Genomic DNA, 23452 nt, shown 5'->3' on the forward strand with positions numbered 1-23452 from the left:
TTGAAGTTGGTAGAGCCCTGGAAAAGAAGGTTCTCCAAGGCAAGTCTTTTAAAAAGACAGGAATTTTGTGGCCTATATTTGGGGCTAGGGTTCCTCTGGGACTGTGGCCTTAGGAATGCTTGCTTCTGTCTCAGGTTAGTTCCTTTTTGTTTTTTTGTTACTCTGTGTGACAGTCCTGGCTGCCTTAGAACTCACTGAGATCTGCCTGCTTCTGCTTCCTGAGTGCTGGGATTAAAGTTCTGTGCCACCACCACCTGGCCCATTGCAGGTTAATTCTTTGGTGTCCCCACTCTCCATGGGCATACATCCCATTCCAGCTCTAATGGATTACCTTAACCCAGGACCTACATAAAATCTGTTCCCTGTGTTTAGTCCTGACTCAGCGACTTCATCTGCCAAAACAAACGCCAAAAGGGCCAGGACAAGGAGTAGGCAGATGGACAGAGGGCCTGAGAAGCCTTACAGCAGGTGGCCCTTACCATGTGGTCAGCTCCATCCCATGTTTGTGGGAGCAGTTCAGCTAGTGAGTAATTTCTAGTTCTTCACCTATTTCCCCATTATTTTGGGGAACACTCTCCCCCATTACATACCCTACATGAAACAAAAGACAGAGGGAGGAGGGGAAAGGCTGAAGACTGGATGGGCATGATCAATGAATGCTATATGCATGAATAGAAATATCACATAAAGTCCATTCATTATACATTAAGAGGAAGGTGGAGGGAGGGGAAACTGTGGTTGGGATGTATTGTATGAGAGAAGAATCTATTTTCAATAGAAAATTTTAAAAACCTTTTAGCTATGTCAGAAAGAAGAAAATGGATTTAAAACTTAGATTATTTTATGAATGAAATTAGATTATTATAAAATTAAAAAAGAAATAAAAATGTAACAATTTTTTTCTTAGTGAGATTCTATCCTAATATCATTTACATCATATCATTAGTCATTATTATAAATAATATGGAATATTTTAGTGATTTCTTCACTAAAGCTTTATAATACATTTTAAATGGTATTTTGTTTAAAAGGGGGCATTTATAATTATAAAACAATAGCTCCTAATACTCAACTCTGTCTCACATGGATTACTAAACTTCATCTCCACAAACACCATGAGAACTACCTAGTATTATTTTTCTGAAATTTCTAGCTAGGAAAATGGAGGTTCGAACACGTTAAATCACTCATTCAAAGCCAACTGACTGGACTCACAGCCAACCCAAAGTCATTCAGAATTGAATTCCAAGACCCTTACCCTGGTGTGCATAACCTCCCACGAGATATACCTGTCTCCCATATGTTCAGGATGAGAGAAGCCTTTGGAAGTGAGAAAAAGGTAGTGAGTCCATTTTTAAAAAATGCCTCACCTGCAGGATCTCAGGACAGCTTACATCAACCCCACTACATTTCTTTTACCCATGTATGATGAGACAAGGCTACTGCCCACTAGGGGTCACCTACATTCTGTTCGCATCAGCCAGCACTCATGTTTCCATGGACCCTCCCAAAGTTCCCAAATGGCTCACTGGGATGAGAAACTTCGGGCTGCTACTTTAAAGCTCAAGAATAAAGTGTACCTCTCATCCTGCTCTTTCTCCTGGTCCTTGGGACAGACCAGTGGGAAACCTTCGGGGACTCTAAAACCCCAGTGTGTACAGAATCACCGTATTACTTTAATTGGTGAGGACTGATTTGTTTTGTTCCTAGGAGCGTCAGAGCCTGCAGTGTGAACATTGTGACTGGAAGATTTAGCCCATTTCATCGGCCTTCATTAGGATGCAGAGGGAAAGCCCAGCTCTTGTCAACTGGGCCAGAGGAACAAAGGCAACATGGAAATTGGAGCAGGCGATGGATCTCTCACTTTCCACTCTTTCAAAACAAGATTCGGACCATTTACTAGAAGACTTGCTTTGTCTTTGTACTCTGTGCAATGAAACAGGAACCTCAGAGGAAAGAAAGGGCCCCACTTTCTCACATGGTGGCCCGGGGATCCTGGAGGTCGCTGAGGGTGTTGGCAGGAGACAAGCTGAGTCTGAGGGCTGAGGAGGGGCCATTTCCCCTAGTTGGGTTTCTGAGAAGGTCACTCAAAAGCAGAGGAAAGGTTTCTACCTTAGGAAAGGACTCAGGAAAGGTAGGATGAGAGCTAACATCTACAGGCTGTTTTATCAAGGGCTTTGACATCCTCCTGACCTCTGGAAGGAAGTCAAACTGTCTAATCAGGAACACTTTCCTTGAACTTATGGGTTCCTTTGAGTGGAAATCCATTTCCCGTTTGATGAGAATAGCCCTGTGTTTCTGAAATTCAGGCCCCAGTTCTTATTTTGAAGAGCAGCAGTTATGTTTGATCCTCCTGTAGATTTGACACAACAGTGGTAAAGGCCTATTAAAGGAAAGCTGGTGCCTTATGGTCAAGGCAATGAAATCTCAGGCCAGGTGGAACACTACCATTTCAAGCTACGCAAAGCACAAAGGAATGAATCCAGGTGGACAGACAGATGGCTCAATCACCCGGGCAAGGGACCATCCTTCTGGAAGGCAGCACTCCTAGAGGCAGGTAACTTTAAACCATGCTGAAAGGATAAGCAGAACAACTACCCCTTTAATGAGCATCAATGCTTTCCCTTCCCAGAATTCCTGCCCCAGCACACTCTGTTAAGGAGCACAGTCTGTCTACCCTTCTGGATCACTCAGAAAAGCCCAACTTTTTCTTTTCTTCCATGCCTTCTCCAACCATTCTTTCCCCAATGCACAGGGCTTCATTCTTCCTCTAAAAGGCATTCCCTCACCATGTGTCTACCTCCAAGTGACTGACTTCTGCAATGGCTTAATTCAAATGGTATGGCTCCTGCCCACCCCCCTTTTCTTCTACATCCTCCTCCGGACAGCTGCTGATTTACAGATTGCCTGACCTGGGACTTTTTTTCTTTTAAACTCTAATAAAATCGTCATCTTTGAATAAACGGTCATCTTTGATGACTTTCAAACTCTCCCTGCCTTTTTAACCCTTCAATCAGCAGAGAAAGAAAACCCAATCCTGCAACTGTAGATGGTATCAAGCTGGTTAAAAACAATGGCTCTCAAAAATATAATCATGCATGCCCTCTGAACAAACAGTGCAGCATCTGAGAATTCAGTTGACATGTGAACAGCCAAATAATGTAAGGCTACTTATTACAGCCCTCTTCATAATAACAAAATATTTAAAACAATAACAAGTCCATCTTAAGGAATTAGATGAGTACATCTTTTCACATTCACCATAGAATTGTCAACAATCATTTTATCTGGGAAAAAGTCGATGCCATGGACATTGACAACGCATTGAAAATGTGTAAGTGTGCTTTAGTCTACTTTGTTTAAAACAGTCTTCCACCTTGTTACTGGGACTGGATGACAGCAGCAGAGCCTGTGTCTTGAAGGATGTTCAGCAGCATCCCTCAGTCCACAGGATGCATCATCATCCAATTTGCATCCAAATCATCTGCCATACTGCCAAATGCCATCTACACACATGGGGAGATGGAGGGCAAAGCCACTCTAGCTAAAAATCACTGGTTTAAAGTATGACTTAGATAACTAACTTTGCATATCTTAGGAAAAGTCTGAGAAACATGGACCTAGAGTTCTTCAAAGTGGTTCCTCTGAGAACAAAGATGAGTCAGAGAAAATATTTCACTTTTATTTTGTACACCTGATATTGCTCAACTTCTTAAAAATAATCATGTGTGATGTGTGATGTGTGTGTGTAAACATCTTCGTAGGTTATTATTGGTATGCATGGGTCATGGCTCATATATGGAAAACAAAGGACAGCCTCCAGTGTTGGTTCTTGCCCTCCATCTTTTAAGCAGGGTTACTTGCCCCCCACAACACACACACACACACACACACACACACTGCATACACCAGCACCACCAGCATCCAGGAATTTTTCTGTCCCTACCTCCCATTTCCTCTTAGGTCATGGAGATTACAGATTTGCACAGTGATGCATATGGCTTTATGTTAAGTTCTGAGGATTTGCTCTAAGGTCCTCATACTTGTGTGACAAACATTTTACCCATGGGGTGACCTCAGGAATTAAGTGGAAAACCTGTTCCTACTTCACCTCCCATTCATGGATATGAGAAATGAGGAGACCATCTAATGTCAAGGTCTGTGTTTGGAACAGACAGGCTGATGAACCTTATCTGGGGGAAAGGACTCAAGTGTTGAGCAGAGGCCATCAGTCACCTGCATGGTAAGATCTGCATCTGAGATACCGCAAACTACATGAGAAAAGCGTGATTCTGACTCTTGGCTCTGAATTTGCTGGGGCCTAGGTTTAAAGGCACATCAATAAAGGATAGGGCTCTCAGTCATGCTAGTCTTGGTGCTATTGAAGCTGCTTTTAAGAACAAGTGCCAGGTCCAATTTGGGTATTTTGGAGTTTGGAAGTTCTCCAAATGCTTACTTGTATTTCTTGCTAATTTTGAAAGAATTCCCTCTGAGGGAATGAGCTCCAGCTCATTGATATCTTCAGAAGGAAAACGTAAGTTCACACACACACCTGCTCGATTTTTACTCTTTTCATGGACAGACTGCCTTGAACAATGGCTAAGATCTCTTCAGAAATAAGAAGGTAAACAACATGGCTGGATTTTTGAGATGTCTCGGCAACTGAGTGAGTTCCTATCAGGAAAAATAGACCTGGATCTTAAAGAAAATAATAAAAATTAATTTCCCAGACTGATGTTAGCAAATGACAGATGAGATTTCCACACTCCACTCTTCATCATGCTGCAGCCACACAGTGCCAAGGGTTTCTGTTCCTGAACTGTATTTTGAAAGCTGGAAGTGAAAAATTATTGCTAGGAGATCTTGATGGTTGTTTGGTTGCTTTTTTGTTTGTTTGTGGCTTGTTGTTGTTGTTGTTTTCAGTGCTGGGAATCCATGCCCAGGCCTTGCACATGCTGTGCAAACACTCCATCACAAAACTCACATCCCAATTCACCTGGTATTTTAAAGTGATTTGAGAGCATTTATGAATCAAGCTACAATTCACATGCCTTATGATGCATTCTTTTTTAATGATGCTTGTTTCACTTTTGACAGAGTATCTTTACAGAATAATCCACTTGACTTACAAACCACCCATGCATGGTTTAGTCATCGCTTCTGAAGCAATTTACTTTTCTCTCCTGATTTGAAACAGTTCTTAAAGGTGTCTGGCTTTGTGCCGTCTTGTTTTGCATTTTTCTAGTGTTACCTCTGTTTATCAAAACTGTAGCTAGTCATTCAGAATTTCATTTTCCTATCTGGAACTCAGAGTCTGCTGTTGTTAAGACTCTAGACCATATATACAAATCCTTGAAACAAGAAAGAACAACACTGCTCCCATCTGCCTTACACATAACACAAAAGCATCATCTAAGGAAGGGTCCATGAATCCCAGCATCATCTTCTAAGCCTCTTAGACAGGAACACTCAGGATAGCAGTGTCAAACTAGAGATGTTAGCAGATCCCAGTGACATAGTCAGGGTCCCATTGTTGAAACCACACTGTTTGTAAGGAATGCTAGTAAACATCCCCCTGAAAAAAAAAAAAACACATCAACTTCCCAGAGGACTCTCACACTGCAGAGGCTCACAGAGCATGTGTGTGCTGGTCAGGAATGACTGGAGAGGACACAGTGCTCTGCTCTTGAAGCTCTTCCTCCTCCTGTTCCTAAGTTCTCCTTTTCCTTCTCCATTGACTTGTGTGGCCTGTATGATTTCAGGAAAATGATCCTCACTTGGTTCCTGGAACCACAGTGAGCATCTGCTCAGGAAGCTGGGCATATGTTCTAGTTTCCTTTCTGTTGCTGAGATAAAACACTCTGACCAAAAATAACTTAGGAAGGAAAGGGTTTATCTCTTTTACACTTCCGGGTCACAGTGCACCATTGAGAAGAGTCAAGACCAGGAACTCAAGTCAAGAACATGACAGCAGGGCTGCTTGCTTTCCCACAAGGCATTACCACCAAGCAGAAAACTCACTCTCAGCCAAGAAAGTGCATGGAAGACAGCTACTTACTGGCTCATTTGCAGACTCATGCTTAGCTTAGGTAGCTTTCTTATACAGCCCAGGAACATAAGCCCAGAGAGTGATGCCCAACTGAGTCCTGCTACTATCAATTAACAAAGAAGACAGTGCCCCACAGGCACACCCATAGGCTTGTCTGCTCTGGCCAATCCCTAACCTGAGACTCCCTTCTCGGGTGACTCTAGGTGGTATCAAGTTGATCATTAAGCTAACACACCTGAGTTCATATTTCCCTCCTCCCCTAGGGCAACCTTGGCTAGTGACTAATTGCTTTGTGGATAGAAGAACCTAGTACCCTTGTCACACTTCAATGGCATTCCATATTTCACTCTTGCCAAGCAGGAGGCCAGGGATTTTTCTTGAAATTGCTTTTGTTTGACTTCTTTCCATTTCTAGGTCAGTTCTCCCAAGTCATATAAGCACCTCTGGGGAAATTGTCCTTACAGACTTACTTACACAACACCATCTCTGGATCTATTTTGAGGGGTCCTGCTCCTCTAGTCCTCAAACCTTATTCTTGCTCTGCACATCACATTCTACACATTTCATTCAGAACAATAGCTGTAGACAGTGGCACTAATTTTAGGTCTCCAACTTTTGCTAGGACACATATTACACATAGGATCCTGGTTACCAGACACCATAATAAATGATTTTTGGTCATGGTAGTGAAGTTCCTCTTTGCCAGTGGTATGGTCCTTCCAGCACAGTTTGAAGTTTTTGTGCCATGGTATACATAATTCCCAAGGCCAAGGAATATGCCCTGTTATATGTATGCTTAAATTTGGTGGGTTCAAGTTTCTCTCTCCCCTTGCAAGAGTTCGAATCTAGTATCAGAAGAGAATCACATCCTGCCTTTTCAAGGACATAATTTAGAAACTCTTGCTCCTTTGGTGTGGATTGTTTGTTTGACTTGGTCTCTCCTGTTTCCTATATTTTTAGAGCCCCAGGTTACTAAGGGCTGTTAGTGCTTTGCTTCTGAATACCCATAAGAACCAGAGAGCTAGCAATTTGATGGTAATGTCAATCCATGACACAGGGACTAAAGCTGTAGCTCAGTGGAAATACATGTATTTAACATGAATAAAACCCTGGGTTCGGCCCCTAGTACCCAAACCAAAAAGAGACATAGAAAGAAAGAGAAAGAAGGAAAAGAGAATACAGCTTAGGGGGCTGGTGAGATGGTTCCATGAGTAAATTGCTTGCAAGGAAGGCATGACGGCCTAAGATGAGATTCCCAGCATCCACTTCTTTAAAAACCATTATGACAGTGCACATCTGCAATCTCAGCATGGTGGGAAGCAAACAGGAAGATGACCCTGATGTTTCCACAGACTAGTCAGCCAATGAGTCTCAAGGTCTGGGGAGAAAACTGAGGAGGAGAACGATGGAGGCAAACACCCAACATCTAACTCTGGCCTCCGTAGGCACATGCAGATGTGCGCTTATGTGGATGAGTGTGAGTACGCATGTGCATATGTGCACATGAACACACACACATATACACACACACAAACACAAACACACACACACACACACCATGATGACAACAATGATGGCAACAACTATGACTCAGGTGCCCATATGATGTGCCACTGGAGACACCAGGAAGCTGTAGTGCTATGAGCCTTCAAATCTCTTTGCATGCCCCATTAACACCTTAAACCATGCCACCAGGAGGCATACTTACGGTTTTCACAGTGCTTCCCAGTGTAGCCAGCCAGGCAGGCACACTTATATGATCCAGTTGAGTCAAGGAGGCATGTGCCATCATGGAAACAAGGGGATGAGGAACACGCTGAAAGAGAAAGGCATCTGTTAGTGTCACCATCAATAATGAATCCACCTCCCCAAAGCCTGTAATCTGAACCAATGTATTTTCCCCAACTTCTTACAGAGTTATTGTTCATTTTACTGAATTCATGATGCTGTGATTTGAGAATGCAGAAAACACATTGATATTAAGTGTCAAATGATGCAGATGCTGTTTAACATGTTTGAAGCTCCTAAAAGTATACTCAAGGTACCCACATACAGAAGGCAAACACACAGGGGCATTACACCAATGAAAACAGCAGTGTGCAGTATTTCCCACAGAGACTCAGCAGTTTCCTCCTCCAGATTATATAACTTGTGAATAAATGCAGGAGAAAAGGAGAATCTTCAGTGGTCTAACTGCCTGCAAATTGCATAGGCAACGTCAGTGATGCAGTCTTCAGAAATCATCAGCATGCTGAGATACACTTCCTGCATGATACAGTTCCTGTAAGGAACTCCTCACCCACGTTCCTGCAAGAAACCCTAATAAATGCACTGCTTGGTTCAACCAACATTGGATGGGTTGATTTTAGTCTTCCCAACCTATCAGATCTCTTTACTGCAGACCTTCTTAGTTCAGTGACCTGATATACATGTGAAGTTCCAAGAACACATAGAACATTCAGTCTTTTCAAATCTTACTGATGCTCAGAACCAGTGGCTTACTGAGCATCTTAGGGACTTTATCTTTCCTGCAATGGCCAATGGGGGAACATTAGTGTATGTGTTAGCCTTTATTCCTAAATTCATGCATGCTTATATAGAAGAACTACATCCCCTTCTTGGCTTAGTTCAATGGAACAGTAGTAAGGGCCCTGGAGAGATACAGAAACATACAGGACTTCCTATTTACTAGATCAAGGCTGTGTGTAAGGGAGTATACAACTACAGCCTGAAGCATAAAGTAGTTAGTTTACAGCAGGCAAAAACAATAAGGTAATCAACAAAAGGGCAAATTCATAGTTCAATGGAGAAAGAAAAAGGTAGCAGAGAAGAGACTATAGGGCCTGCAGGACAGACCTTAGCCAGAGGAAAGAACTCAAGGGTAAGCTGACACTCAGGAGTGCTTAAGGAACAAGGGGCAGCACTTAAGAGACAAAAGGGGGACATGCTTCTTCAGTCACAGGACCACAAGCTAATGAGCTGTCACTGTTCACCATGGCTACCTTGACAGCCAGTTCTGGCTGCATGTCCCAAAAATCCACAGATGCTTCTCACTGCATCATTTCAATCTCTTCTGCCATTATGGAATAAGGGGCTAGCTCCTTCCCCAAGACTATTTCTCATTTTACACCTTCTTCCCACTGCTCTCTGGTAACCAGATACTGGTGAACATTTGCTCTTTTCTTCATTACTCTTATGCAGTAGCTTTAAAAACTGACCTTAAAGCAGAAGCTTGTTGTATAAAACACGAGAAACCCAGACTCACAATACAAAGAGCTGAAGTGATTCTTTTGAATTCAGTGTGTTTGTCCAGATGGTCAATACTACCTCAGATAGAACCAGATAGAACCACATATGACCAGGTAGGGCAGGACTAAAGATGAGCTTTGAGTAATCAAGTAAATATTACTTAAGTTTGAGACTTTAAAAAATATAACTCTGGGCCTGGAGAGATGACTTAGAGGTTAAGAATATTGACTGCTCTTCCAGAGAGAACAGAATGCAGGTTCAAGTTCTAGCACCCACATGCCCATTTACAACAGTCTGTAATTCCAGTCCCAGGTGATCCAATGCCTTCTTTTGGCCTCTGGGAACACCAGACATGTACATTGTATTCAGACTTGCATGCAGACCAACACCTATACACATAAAATAAATATTTTTTAATTCTTATTTCTTTTACAATTCCACATATGGATATTGTGCTTTTTGATCATTTTTACATCCCCTCTTAGCCCTTCATACCTCCCCCTAATCCTACTCTACACCTTCCTGCTTTCAAGTCTTTCTTGGTTTTGATTGTTTATTTTTGTGACCCACTGAGTTTAATTAGCATGGATTGCCTAAGCACAGTGGGAGTTACTACTGGAGCATGAGCTTGTACTTAAGACTTGCAGTACCTATTTATACACTCCTGGCTTAGGCAGTGCTGAGGACTTGGATGGTGTAAGCTCCTCCTCCTCTTCTTCCTTCTCTTTCTCCTTCTTATTTTTCCAGTGTCTGTAAGGATTCGCCCATCTTTTCTTCTTTTTTATTATTTCTTCGAAAAACCGAGGCCCAGAAAGGCAGAAGAATTTTTCTAAAGTCAAACAGCTTGGTTTCATAGCCAATACTCTTAACCATGAGTAGCCCCTGCACATGATTGCTAGAGTCAAAAGTTTCAATACAAATCTAGACTCTACTCTCAGACCTGTGTAACCCTTAATATGTAACAGCCCCTGTGGGCTCCAGCCACCTCCTCTGAATGAGGGAGGCACAATTCCTTGTTCCAATTTTGGGTGAGCTTTGCTGAAGGGAAAAAGAGAATGTCCTGGTCTTTCCTCCTCATTATATAGGCTGCTTCTGAGAGCTGGGCATCCTAACATTGAGGTGCTTTTATGGAGTACATCATCCACTGCTTTTTTACCTGTGATCTCCTCAAAGACAGCATGGAATCCGTCGAAGTTCTTGGAGCCATCAGAGCGGAAAAGGACATGCAGTGAAGAACCCGTGCTCCTAATGGGAGCTGGCCGCTCATTGCCACAGAAACGCTTGATAATGGGGCTGTCACTGTTGTCCCCATCACGAACCTCAACATAGTCATATTGGCACATATAATCAAACTCCAGGCTCAACATGCCAAACCTGTATGGAGAAAGGGTGACAAAAGGAGCAATGGACCCAGGTCATTCCTGAGATCCTAGGGGTGAACTCAAGGTCAGATGATGACGTCATGAAGATAAACTCTAATATAGAAGACAGATAATAAAAAATGAGACTCATTTTGCATGGTGAAATAAACCATGCAAAAGTAGAAATTAACTCAAATGAAGAAAAAATGACTACTGTCAAGTAGGCCAAAACCGTATTGAACTGGTCAGAACCTGTTTGAACTGGCCAGAACCAGTCGGAACCAGTCAGAACCAGTCAGAACCGGTTTGAAACTGTCAGAAACAGTAAGAACTGGATTGAACAGGCTGGTTCAACCTTTCAGAACTGGATTCGACAGGTTTGAACCTGTCAGAACCAGTCAGAACCATAGAACCAGATTAAACAGGCCAGAACCGGTTTGAACCAGTCAAAACCAGATACAAAAGTCTTGAACTAGATTAAACCAATCATAGCCAATTGAACCAGTCAGAACCGGATTGAAACAGCCAGAACCAGTTTGAACTGGTCAGAATCAGACTGAACCGGTAAGAGACTGATAGGGCTAAAGTGGTTCGTTTGTGTTCTGACTAGATCAAACCGGATCAGACAGGTTCTGACCGCTTCAACCCGGTTCTGGGCGGTTCAAACTGGTTTTGGCTGGTTCAAACCGGTTCTGGCCTACTTGACAATAGTCATTTTTTTTTTCTCTATTTAGTTAATTTCTACTTTAGCATGGTTTGTTTCACACTGTCTGAGTCTCATTTTTTATTATCTGTCTTCTATATTAGAGTTTATCTGACCAGTTCAATCTGGCTTAAACCGGTTCAGACAGGTTCAAACTGGATCTGTCTGATTCAAACTGGTTCTGGCAGGTACAAACCGGTTCTGACTGGTTCATTCCAGTTAAAACCGATTTTGGCCGACTCAATCCAGTTAAGACCAGTTCAAATTGATTCTGGCTGGCTCAATCCGGTTTAAACCTGTTCAAACTTGGTTGTGGCCAATTCAAACTGTTTCTGACTGGTTCAATCTGGTTTAAACCGGTTCAAACTGATTCTGGCCACTTCAAATTTGATTCTGGCCGATTCCAACAGGTTCTGGCTGGTTCAAATTTTGTTCTGGCCCATTCAAACAAGTTATGGCCGGTTCAAACTTAGTTCTGCCCTATTCAAACTGGTTCTGGCCGGTCAACGGTTCAAACTTGGGTTCACACTGGCACCCGATTCAAACTGGTTCTGGTTCAAACTGCCTTAACTCCTGTTCAAAACTGGTTCAAACTTGGTTATGGATGGTTCAAACTTGGTTCTGGCCAATTTAAACTGCTTCTGGCCTGTTCAAAACTAGTTCAAACTGGTACTGGCCGGCAAAACTTGGTTCTGCCCTATTCAAACTGGTTCTGTCAGGTTCAAACTTGGTTCAAACTTGGTTATGGATGGTTCAAACTTGGTTCTGGCAGGTTCACACTGGTTCTAACTGGTTAAATCCAGTTTAAACCAGTTCTGACTGGTTCAATCCGGTTTAAACCGGTTCAAACCAGATCGATCTGGTTCTGACTGGTTCAATCTGGTTTAAATTGGTTCTGACTGGTTGAATCCGGGATAAACCGGTTCTGACTGGATAAATCCAGTTTAAACCCTCTAACTGGTTGAATCCGGTTTAAACTGGTTTTAACTGGTTCGAGCCAGTTCAATCCGGTTGTGACCGGTTCAATCCGTTTAAACCAGTTCTGACTGGTTGAGTCCAGCTTAAACCAGTTTAAACCAGTTCTGACTGGTTCAATCCGGCTTAAACCGGTTCTTATTGGTTCAATCCGGTTTAAATCAGTTTTGACTGGTTCAATACGGTTTAAACCAGTTCGGACTGGATAAATCCAGTTTAAACTGGTTCTGACTGAATCAATCCGGTTTAAACAGGTTCTGTCTGGATAAATCGGTTCAATCTGGTTTAAACCGGTTCTTACTGAATAAATCCGGTTTACACTGGTTCTGACTGGTTCAATCCGGTTCTTATTGGTTCAATTCAGTTTAAGCCAGTTCTGACTGGTTGAATCCGGCTTAAACCTGTTCTAACTGGATAAATCCGGTTTACACTGGTTCTGACTGGTTCAATCCGGTTCTTATTGGTTCAATCCAGTTGTGACCGGTTCTGACTGGCTGAATCTGGCTTAAGCCAGTTCTGACTGGTTAAATCTGGTTTAAACCGGCTCTGACTGGATACATCCGGTTTAAACCTGTTCTGACTGGTTCGATCTGGTTTAAGCCGGTTCTGACTGGTTGAATCTGGTTTTAACTGGTTCTGACTGGTTCAAGCCATTTCAAATCAGATCTGGCCAGTTCAATCCAGCTTTATCCGGTTCTGGCCGGTTCGATATTGTTCTGGCCGGTTCAATGTGGTTCTGGCCGGTTCAATACCGTTTAAACCGGTTCCAACCGGATCCAATTTGGTTCTGACCTGGCCAATCCATTTTAAACCAGTTCTGGATGGTTAAATCTGGTTCTGGCTGGTTTTAACCGTTTCTGACCTGTTCAATCCAGTTTAAACTGGTTCTGGCTGGTTCAACCTGGTTTAAACCGGTTCTGGATGTTTCAAAACGTTTCTGACTCATGGAAGATGTGAATCTGTAAATATGTTTCTCGTATTGGGTAATGAATAAAACACTGTTGGCCAATAGGAAAGCAAGATAGGCGGGACTAAGAGACAAGGAGGAGAGAGGGAGTGGTAGGGAGAAGATCCAAGATGGAGGATGGGGAGAAGAATGCCAGCCCTTCTCTCCCGTAAGATAAGACCACGTGGAAGTACTTAGATGAATAGAAATGGGTTAATAATTAAGATAGAACTAGGCAATAAGAAACATTAGAAACAGGCCAATAGCTTTATATCTAATACAGCCTTTCTGTGTGTTATTTTGATCTGGCATGGCGGTGGGGCCAGACTGGTTCTGATCAGTTCAATCCAGTTCAGTTTCTTCCATTTCAGTTGTCTTTCAGGCTCTTTACTAGTTCTGGGTCAGCCCCTCACCTCAGCTGGATGATAAATCCAGGTGTGGAATGAATGGTCCATTCACAGTGAGCATTTAAGGGGTAGCTCTCCAACAGAATCTGACCCTTTGAAGCTCGAAGAACCTGGCCACAGCCTGGAAAGAGAAGAATTGTTTGATACACAGACAATGGGGTCGACAGAGGAGACGCAGAGAAATTCTGACAGAGTCTTTTTACTTTAGTCAGTCACATCCCTAAGAACAAAATAAAAGCAGAAAAGGAATTTAATTTAATTTTTGTATTCCACCCGTCATATGGGACAAAGTGGTTCCGTCCCAGTTTTCCAGTCTTGTCACTGAGAGCGTGAGGCTGACCAGAGCCTGATGTAAAGCCCAAGACACCTATCTATTGTCTGCCTCTCTGTGACATCATTCATCCTCACTTCTCCCTCCTTCCCACCCAGTTAGACCATGTAGGTGTTGATCTGTTCTGTAACCAGTTGTGGAATTTGTTCTGTGACAAACTATATAATAAATGCTTTCCTAATGCACGATACTAGAAAAGACAAACGATCTTCCATCCGGTGAGCTAGATTAATTATTCTCACTTTTTGTCTTACCCCCAAGTCCTCTTGTTCAAGTTTCTATTAGGTCTCTCAACTAAAAATGCAAAATGTGGATAAAAGACAAGTTCCTGGCTGAAGCAAGAGCCAGGAGCATTCCAATCCTTGCTACACTGGTCCCATAAACTGTCTCCAAAGACAACCCTAAGACTTGGAAGTCCCTAACAAGGGAGTTCTTCTAATTGTATATTTACTCATGGTAAGGTGCACCCTATTTCTGTAAAAGGGTTTGTGGTAAACATTTTCAGGTGATTTTATAGAAAAAATAAAACATTTTCATATAAATAAATGGTTTTCTTTATCTGATTTTCACAAATTGTGACCCAAAAAGCCAAATGGAGCCTATTCCATGTTGCTGTAAATGAAGTTTCCCTGGGCTGGGTGTGGTGATGCACCAGCACCCAGGGAGGCTGAGGCAGGAGGATTGTAAGGTTAGGGATAGTACAGGTTACATAGCAAGACATTATTAAACAACAACAAAGTTTCCTCACCCGAAGCCATGCCCATCCACTAGGATGCTGTCTTTGTCTCTTCGGCACAATAGTAACAGAGTTGAAAAGTCACAGGACAGTCAGATCTCAGCAAATGAAAAGATTTACTATCTAAAGCATCATAGGGAAACTGATATATTAACTCTCGGAATATAGTAGTTCCATCCCAGAGCCCGCCTCGGAAAAGCTAACCCCAAAACTAATAAGAAAAATAGTAATATCAGTAGATGTTCATCCATGGCAGTATGACAACAGAAACATGGATATGATCTTAGGGAAAGAGCTCAAACCCTAATTCCGCCAAGGGTGAGACCCACCAAGGGTGACTGACTAAGATGTCTAATTTGTCTCTTCACTGAAATGTGTGGCTGGTACCCTGCTCTATCATGAGAGGTGTCATCCCCTGCTGTTCACTGTGGACCCCTGTGATGGCCCAACTTCCTCCAAGCTGTTCTGCATACATCCTTAAGGCCCAGCATTCTATTCTCCACACAGATCCCAGACCTGTCCTTATTTATCTTAACTGGATAAGTAAATCAGATAGTATCGCTCTTGTTTTTAGCTCATCAAAGGTCATCCCCATGTGTGAGCATCTTCCCATGTGTTGTATAGTTATTTTATTTTCTCTGCATTAAAACACTCCTTACAAAAAGAAGAGGAGGCTGGTAAGACCAATGAAGTAAAGGAAGTTTGTAATATGAAAGAAGTTAATGAAACCCACAAAGCTCAGGATGATCAACAAACTTATAAGGCTCACAAGGTCCCTACCCGATGTTTTAAAAGCAGTACCAAGTAGAGACTCTCTGGTGGGTTAAGCGGCTTATAATTTGTGCAGTGCATAGTCACCTATTCTAGGAAAATCATTTGCTTGTTTATTGTGATACAGCCGTCTTTGTGTCATTCACAGTCCTATAAATAACTCTGCACATGTGCTCCTCCTGTAAATAACCCAGGTAAAATGAAAAAAAAAAATTACCCAGGTAAGCTCAGTGACTTACCAAGCTAGACATCAGTGTCCCGTCTGGAGTGCACAGACACTCATTCACATCTCCCCAGAGAAAGTCACACAACACAGTGACATTCACAACCTTGCCTTGTTGACCATGTGACAACATCTCTTAATCCCCTTCTTTATCCCAGCCATCTGCCTGCCCACTCTGCTCCAGCCATACCAGCCTTCCTAACAGCAGACCTTGAACTCCTTCAACTTAGTAAACTCACCTTCCTTCCTCTGGTAATAAACCTCAGCTGCCACTTATTCAAAGACCCTTCTTCAAGCATCTGTGGAAATGCCCATCTTCATTTCTCAAACATCCATGGAAATCTGCCCTCCCTCATTCTACAATCTAGCTTAATCATGTTTTGTCTTCTTTATAATACACACACACACACACACACACACACACACACAGAGTTAAAATCATTTGACTTTACTTCGTTACCTACTTTGGTAGAGCTGGGACCTTATCTAGCTTGTACAGCTAGAACAGTACCTGAAATGTTTGTTGAATGAAGGAAGGAAAGGAAGAAGGAATGATAAGTCAGGCTGTGCCAGGCTTATTTCACTCTCATGATAAACCTGGGGGAGATAATGCTGGTCTTCCCATTGCTTGGATGCTGAACACTGAGAATAAGAACATGATGGTCCAAAACTCAGATGGTCAACAGAAGACCTTGCAAGACTCTGAGCATTGTTACATTAGGACAGGAATGTCAAAGTCTAACTATCCTCGGAAGCTCAGCTTCAGGCTCTGTAGCTGTGCAGCTTTGGACAAGTTACATTGCCTCTCTAAACCTCCATCAGCTTCAGTCAGATGTGAATAAAGCAGCCCCTAGGTCACATGGTTTGGAAGACTGCAAACATATTGGGTTTGGTAACAGAAAAGTCGGTGAAAATCAGCTGTTGCCTCAGGGATACATGTGTGGATCCGTCTACTGAGTAGTGGGTCTGAGATGATCCTTTGTACCACCCTGGGGACTTTTTTATCTAACCCTCTCCCTCTGCATTAGGGAGCAGCAGGAGTTATCCTCCTCTTTCAGCACACCATCCGTGAAGTGGCCCCCATCGGAAGCACACATTCTTTCTTCCTGCACACCTCACGCTTCTCCTCGCCCACATCTGCCCATCTGCTGCAAGGCTAGGGAAGTGCTACGTGCTACACTGGGTGTGAGAGACATAAAAAGAAGCCTCCCTGCACAGCCTCAGCTCTCCAGAGCCTGGCAGCTTCCCAGCATGCAAGGTGTTAAATCCCAGCTCCCCCTACAAATCTCCTGCTGGGAGCCTCAAGTTAGAAGCAGCTGGAAGGCTGCCAGCCTACTTCCGGTTTCTTCCTTCACTCCCTGTAGAAGCTGGAATCAGACAGCCTATGTCTTGTGTGTCCTTCCTTATTCCGGTCTCCCTGGTGAAGCTAGGACAACTCCCAGGTTTCATGTAGCAGCCTCTGGAGGGCTCCCGGAGCCCCTGGCTGCACAGAGAGTAGGCTGGACCATTTATGCCTGCCCCAGAACTGTCCCCAGAGGTAGCCAGAATTGCCAGGCATGTATATAGGAGCTGGGCTCCTCATCATGTTGTTCCCTCTCACTTTGAAGGGGAGGGAATATTTAGCTCTAAGAGGAGGAACAACTTCCAACCAACCAAAGACAAAGGCCACTTTCTGAAAATGGCTTGGAGAGGGAGCTCTGGCCAGAAAGGAAGAGAATGGTCCCCTACTCCCTCCCACATCAGGGGCTCCCTCAGTTCCTTTCCCACTACAGACTCTCCTCTGGAGTTGGCTGATCTGGGTGCAGAGACAAACTAACACACCTCTCAGTCTAGGACAGAATAGTGAATACAGCTAGAAAGTGCCAATGGCCAACCAGGCATTGAGTTAAAAGACCAGAGGACTCACCCTTATTCTTGTTCACTGTTACAGCTCAACATGGATGGGCTAGGTAGACAGAACTGCATCTATTTCACAGAATTGAAAAGAACTCTTCTTTAATTTCCAAAGAAGTAAGAGAACTAGAAGGTTCCCCATAGGAAGAAACATCTCCAACATTCACAAAAGTCTTATCATCTCCAGCATTAGGTGTAGGGAGGGAATGACAAGAGAGAGAGACAACACACTTCTAAGAATCAGTTTCATTTTGCTTTCTTTTAATCTTCCCTCTTAAGGAAAAAAAAGGACTTGAAGAAACTGTCTAGTCAGTGAGGCACTGGTGTCCTGTCTTCTCTTCCAAAGATAACTCAGTCCATGAAAACAGCTTGGGTTTGAACCCTAGGTGAGTTCACTGTTGTCTGAGCCAGTGTGCCTCATTTAGAGGTGAGAATAATAGTAGTACCCATCATCATAGCTTTTCTTGTTTCCTTGTTGGATTAAATCTGATGTTTTGTTTTGTTTTGTTTTAAAGACAGCATCTCGTGTAGTCCATGCTGGTGTTGAACTAGTCAGCTGAGGTTGAGGCCAGCCTTGAACTTATGATACTTCTCTTTCTGCCTGCCAAGAGAGAGAACATTCCACAGATACACCTCAATGCCTATTTTATGTGCTGTTAGGGATCAAACCTAGGTCTACTTGTGCTGGGCCAGTACTCTATCAACTGAGCTCTGACTCTAGCCTTGGTTTTCAACATAGTAACTAATCCCTAAACAGGTTTTGTAAATGGCATTCTCTTGAGTCCTGTCTGGATCAGAGACATTATTTTAGCATATGATTCCCAGAGAGAACTCAGATCCTACCCCTGTACTCCAGATCTCATGAAAGCCATGTGTTGACACCAGCTAGAACTCAATTGAAACACAGCTGGCAGAGCTGAGGCCTAATGGTGGCCGTTAACCTGCCAGTGCGCTAGATCAGGGTCAGAAAGGAAACCTGAACCTTGTGTGTGATGCCAGTCATCCCACCATCACCTTTCAGGCCCTCAGACAGACCCTTGGAGCCACAACCTCAGCTGCCCCAGTTCTACAGGAGTGGTTCAGTGGAGAAGATGGGGAGGGGGGACAAGCTCTGGAGCCAAGTTTCCAAATTTACATCTTGGCTCAGGCACTTACAGCTATGTGATAACATCCCTTCTAATACATCCCTTCCCTGATTGGGTACATTAGTGTCTTTATCTATAAAAGAGCTCTGATGAGGGCTGCAGTGAAGGCTCTAAAGGAGTCTGAGCAAGATGGTGTTTAGAACAATGCCTAGCTCACAGTAAGTGCCTGGCAAAGGCTTTGCTTTGATAGGGACTCTTGTCTTCATCAGGAACACTAGGGGGCCCAGAGTGACTTTCCAAGCTGTGATTTGGCCTAAGACCCCACTCAGCCTGGCCCTTTATGAAGACTGCTGATTGAATTATTTCTTTGTACTTAATAGTACAGTTGTGCGAGAGCAGGGGCATTGTCTTGTTCACCTCTTTGTTAAGTATCAAGCTGGTGCCCAATGAATTGTTAATCAAATGGCTGTCCATACCAAATAATTCAACAGCTCCCTGCCCAATCAAAGCATTTCAAAGACCCTTCTCCCCAGACTGCATGTGTTATGCCTTCTGTTAAAATAACTGTTTAGCATCAAAAATATGTACCACTCTGAGGTGGGAGAGATTTTTCTCCCCAAGCTGCTTGGATCTTTTCACAAAAATGCAGGTTTAATCACCTTACCAATCCAGCCAAAATGATAGGAACTGGAGAGGGCAGAAAAGGAACTGGATTGATTGTATTCGGCCCCCATTACTCTCCGTTGCACTTCACCCAGCTCTTCCCCCAATCCACTTCTTACATGTACAAAAATATCACAATGAAAACCAGTGTTTTCACTAATACAGTAATAAAAAAAATAGCAATGAGGACTCTGTGAGTCTCGTTTCTGGGCAGCAGTTTGACTGATATTTTTTGGCCTATCTTTGATTGTTCCTCCCCCTTTGTTCCCTTCAACTGATGTTTGTTTATTTCAATACTGTATTTATAATTTTTGGATGCTCACATTGTTCTTTTATTTTTCTAAATCTCACCTGACATTTTTTCTATGTTAGTCCATAAGAGACATATTTTCCTACATATCCTTTAATTTAGTTATTTTAAAGTTATTCAAAGTTCTGATCATCTAGAAATTTTTTTCTAATTGTTCTCTTTACTGCAGTTCTCTCTCTCTTTCTGACAGGAAGCAGCACATCACTTCTTTTGATTAGGAATATGCCCTCCATTAGGCATGTGAGATAAAGATAAGTCAGTTTGACTCAATGAAGCCAGGAGTAATTGGGACATTCTAGCTAGAATTGGGACATTTTAAGGCTAGAACCCCACCAGGGGAGATGTGAAACCCAGGCACCAGGAGCCCTGTAAAATCTCTCTTTGATTTTTCAGTTCTTCCTATTTCCAATGTCCACCACTTTCTAGACTACAAGACTAAGACCCTGTGGGATTCTGAGGCTACAAGGCCCTGAGACCACATGTTTATGAATCTGTAATGCACCCTTGCAGAGATCTGCTGCTAACCTTACCCTGATCAATTAACAAAACTTTGTCTCAGGAAATACTAGGTGGAGATGGTCTTCGCTTCAGCAGCCAACCCCAAAGGTCAGCATCCTAGATTCTTGTTTGTCTGGGAAAGAAACCCTTCCTCTGGATGTTGAAGTCATTTGGGTTCTATATTCACAGATAGCTGATGGTTGTAAAGAAAATTCTGATTGCATTCTTGCTATCCTAATTATTTCTTACTGTTTGAGAAGGGAGGAGTATTTCAAGCCTTCTTCTCCTCCAGACACTGAGCTACAGCTGATGAGTCTTTGACAACTATCTGCAGTACTTCAAACATTAACTACTGGTCTAGATAATTTCTCATTTGTTCCTAGGTGATTCTAGGTTGTGTCAAGTTGACAGGTAAAACTAACCAGCATAAGTATTAACTATTTATTTAATAGCTATTATTTCTCAGACTAAGGAACTTAGAGGTAGCACTTGATCTCTCACAAGAATAAATAGGTGAGAGAGAGAGAGAGAGAGAGAGAGAGAGAGAGAGAGAGAGAGATAGGTTCTCTAAGGATCAAGAACCACTGTTGTCTCTATTCATAAAAAAGAAACTATGATTTGCAAATCTGTTATGTCCAGGTTCTGGCTGCTAACCACTACATGAAACCCTTCTCTTTACAGGCATCCGTCCATGCATTACTATTTCCCTAGAAAATCAGGTCACTGAAAGCTGTGGCAAGATGTTCCGGTTTTCTTTTTCTGATGGAATATGTCATTCCATTCTGTATATGTTTCTCATACTGGTTAATGAATAAAGCACTGTTGGCCAATAAGAAAGGAAGATAGGAGGGACTAGGAGACAAGGAGGAAATAGGAAGTAGTAAGGAGGAGCCAAGATGGAGAATCTGGAGAGAATAGAACCGCCAGCCACCTCTCGCTGGTAAGACCACGTGGAAATACATAGAAATGGGTTAATAATTAAGACAGAGTTAGCCGATAAGAAACTAGTAACTGGCCAATAGAATTATATCATATACAGAGTCTCTGTGTGTTAATCGGGGCTGGCGCGGCGGCGGGACAAGACCAGAGGCGGCGGGTGGAAAAACCGTACTCCTTACATTTTTCTTTCTTTTTTCTGCTAGAATTTTTCTTCTTCTTTTTTTTCCATTTCTTTAAAAGTTTATTTTTTCATTTTACGTACCAACCACAGTTCCTCCTCTCTCTCCCTTCCTTTCTTCCCACTCCTCCCTCACTTCCCCCCAACCCACTCAACACTCCATCCACTCCTCAGTAAGGGTAAGGACTTTCCCATGGGAAGTCAACAAAGTCTGGCATTATCAAGTTGAGAAGGACCAAGGCTCTCTCCTCTGTATCTAAGCTAAGCAAGGTATCCATCTGTATGGAATGGGCTCCAAAAAACCAGTTCATGCACTCAGGATGAATGCTGGTTCCACTGCCAGTGGCCTCACAGACTGTCCAAGCTACAGAACTATCACCCACATTCAAAGGGCCTAAGTTCCCCAGCTATCAGTCCAAAGTCAGTGAGCTCCCACTAACTAGGGTCAGCTATCTCTGTGGAATTCCCCATCATGATCTTGACACCTTTGCTTATATAATCTCTCCTCCCTCTCTTTGACTGCACTCCAGGAGCTAGACCCTGTGTTTAGTTGTGGATCTCATCATCAGCTTCCATCAATTACTAGATGAATATTCTATGATGATCATCATCATAGGATGATCATCAATCTGTTTACAAGGGAAGGCCAGTTCAGGCATCCTCTCCACTATTACTAGGAGTCTTAGCTGGGGTCATCCTTGTGGATTCCTAGGAGTTTCTCTAGCACCAGATTTCTCCCTAACCACATAATGGCTCCCTCTATCAAGATTTCTCTTTCCATGTTCTCCCTCACTGTTTCTCCCCCAACTCAATCATCCCATTCCCTCATATTCTCTGTCCCTCGTCCCTTTACTCCTCCCTCCCCCCAATTTACTCAGGAGATCTTATCTATTTCCCTTTCCCAGAGTCATCCATTCATGTCTCTCACAGGGTCCCCCTTTTTAACCTACATCCTCTGGGGTTGTGTATTGTAGTCTGGTTATCCTTTGCTTATATCTAATATCCACTTATGAGTGAATACATACTGTGTTTGTCTTTCTGGGTCTGGGTTGCCTCACTCAGGATTTTTTTTTTTCTAATTTGATGCCTGAAAATTTCAAGACCTCATTGTTTTTAATCAATGAGTAGTACTCCATTGTGTAAATGTACCACAATTTCTTTATCCGTTCTTCAGGTTAGGGGCATCTAGGTTGTTTTCAGGTTCTGGCTATTACAAATAATGCTCTATGAACATAGTTGCAAATGTCCTTGTAGTATCCTTTTGGTGTGTGCTCAAGAGTAGTATTGCTGGGTCTTGAGATAAATTGATTCCCAATTTTCTGAGAAATTGCCATACTGATTTCCAAAGTGGCTGTACAAGTTTGCACTCCCACCAGCAGTGGAGGAGTGTTCCCTTTACTGCACATCCTCTTCAGCATAGGCTGTCATCAGTGTCTTTGATCTTAGCCACTCTGGCAGATGTAAGATAGTATCTCAGAGTAGTTTTGATTTGCATTTCCTTGATGGCTAAGGATGTTGAGCAATTGCCTAAATGTCTTTCAGCCATTTGAGTTTCTTACATTGAGAAATCTCTGTTTAAACCTGTGTCCTATTTTTAAAATTTAGATTATGTGGTATTTTGATGCCTAATTTCTTGAGTTCTTTGTATATTTTGGAGATCATCTCTCTGTCAGATGTGGGGTTGGTGAAGGTCTTTTCCCATTCTGCAGGCTGCTGTTTTGTCTTATTTACCATATCCTTTGCCTTACAGAAACTTCTCAGTTTCAGGAAGTCCCATTTATTAATTGTTGAACTCAGTGTCTGTGCTACTGGTGTTATGTTCAGGAAGCAGTCTCCTGTGTCATTGTGTTCAAAGCTACTTCTCATTTTCTCTTCTATCAAGCTCAGTGTAACTGGATTTATGCTGAGGTCTTTGATACACTTGGACTTGAGTTTTGTGCATGGGGATAGACATGGATCTATTTTCAATCTTCTACATGTTGTCATCCAGTTTTGCCACCACCATTTCTTGAAGATGTGTTCTTGTTTTCCATTGTAAGGTTCTGGCTTCTTTGTCAAAAAAACGGGTGTTCATAGGTGTGTGATTTAATGTCAGGGTCTTCAAGTAATTCCATTGATCTACATGTCTGTTTTTA

At 42.7% G+C, this 23452-nt stretch overlaps 1 protein-coding gene across 4 annotated transcripts in view; it reads right to left on the bottom strand.

Moving 5' to 3' along the window:
• The window catches only part of Pamr1 (peptidase domain containing associated with muscle regeneration 1), a 90147-nt gene that overhangs the window by 22525 nt on the left and 44170 nt on the right, over positions 1–23452 (bottom strand). For 3 of the 4 annotated variants that reach the window (XM_051184067.1, XM_051184065.1, XM_051184066.1), the window contains exons 4-6: positions 13697–13811; positions 10455–10672; positions 7758–7865 (exon numbers count right to left, since the gene is read on the bottom strand). In XM_051184067.1, the coding sequence (XP_051040024.1) occupies positions 7758–7865; positions 10455–10672; positions 13697–13811 (441 nt within the window). The remainder of the gene's footprint in view (positions 1–7757; positions 7866–10454; positions 10673–13696; positions 13812–23452) is intronic. The other variant, XM_051184068.1, reaches the window with a different exon arrangement.

This window comes from Phodopus roborovskii, unplaced genomic scaffold (assembly GCF_943737965.1).
Source record: "Phodopus roborovskii unplaced genomic scaffold, PHOROB, whole genome shotgun sequence".
NCBI lineage: Eukaryota > Metazoa > Chordata > Mammalia > Rodentia > Cricetidae > Phodopus > Phodopus roborovskii.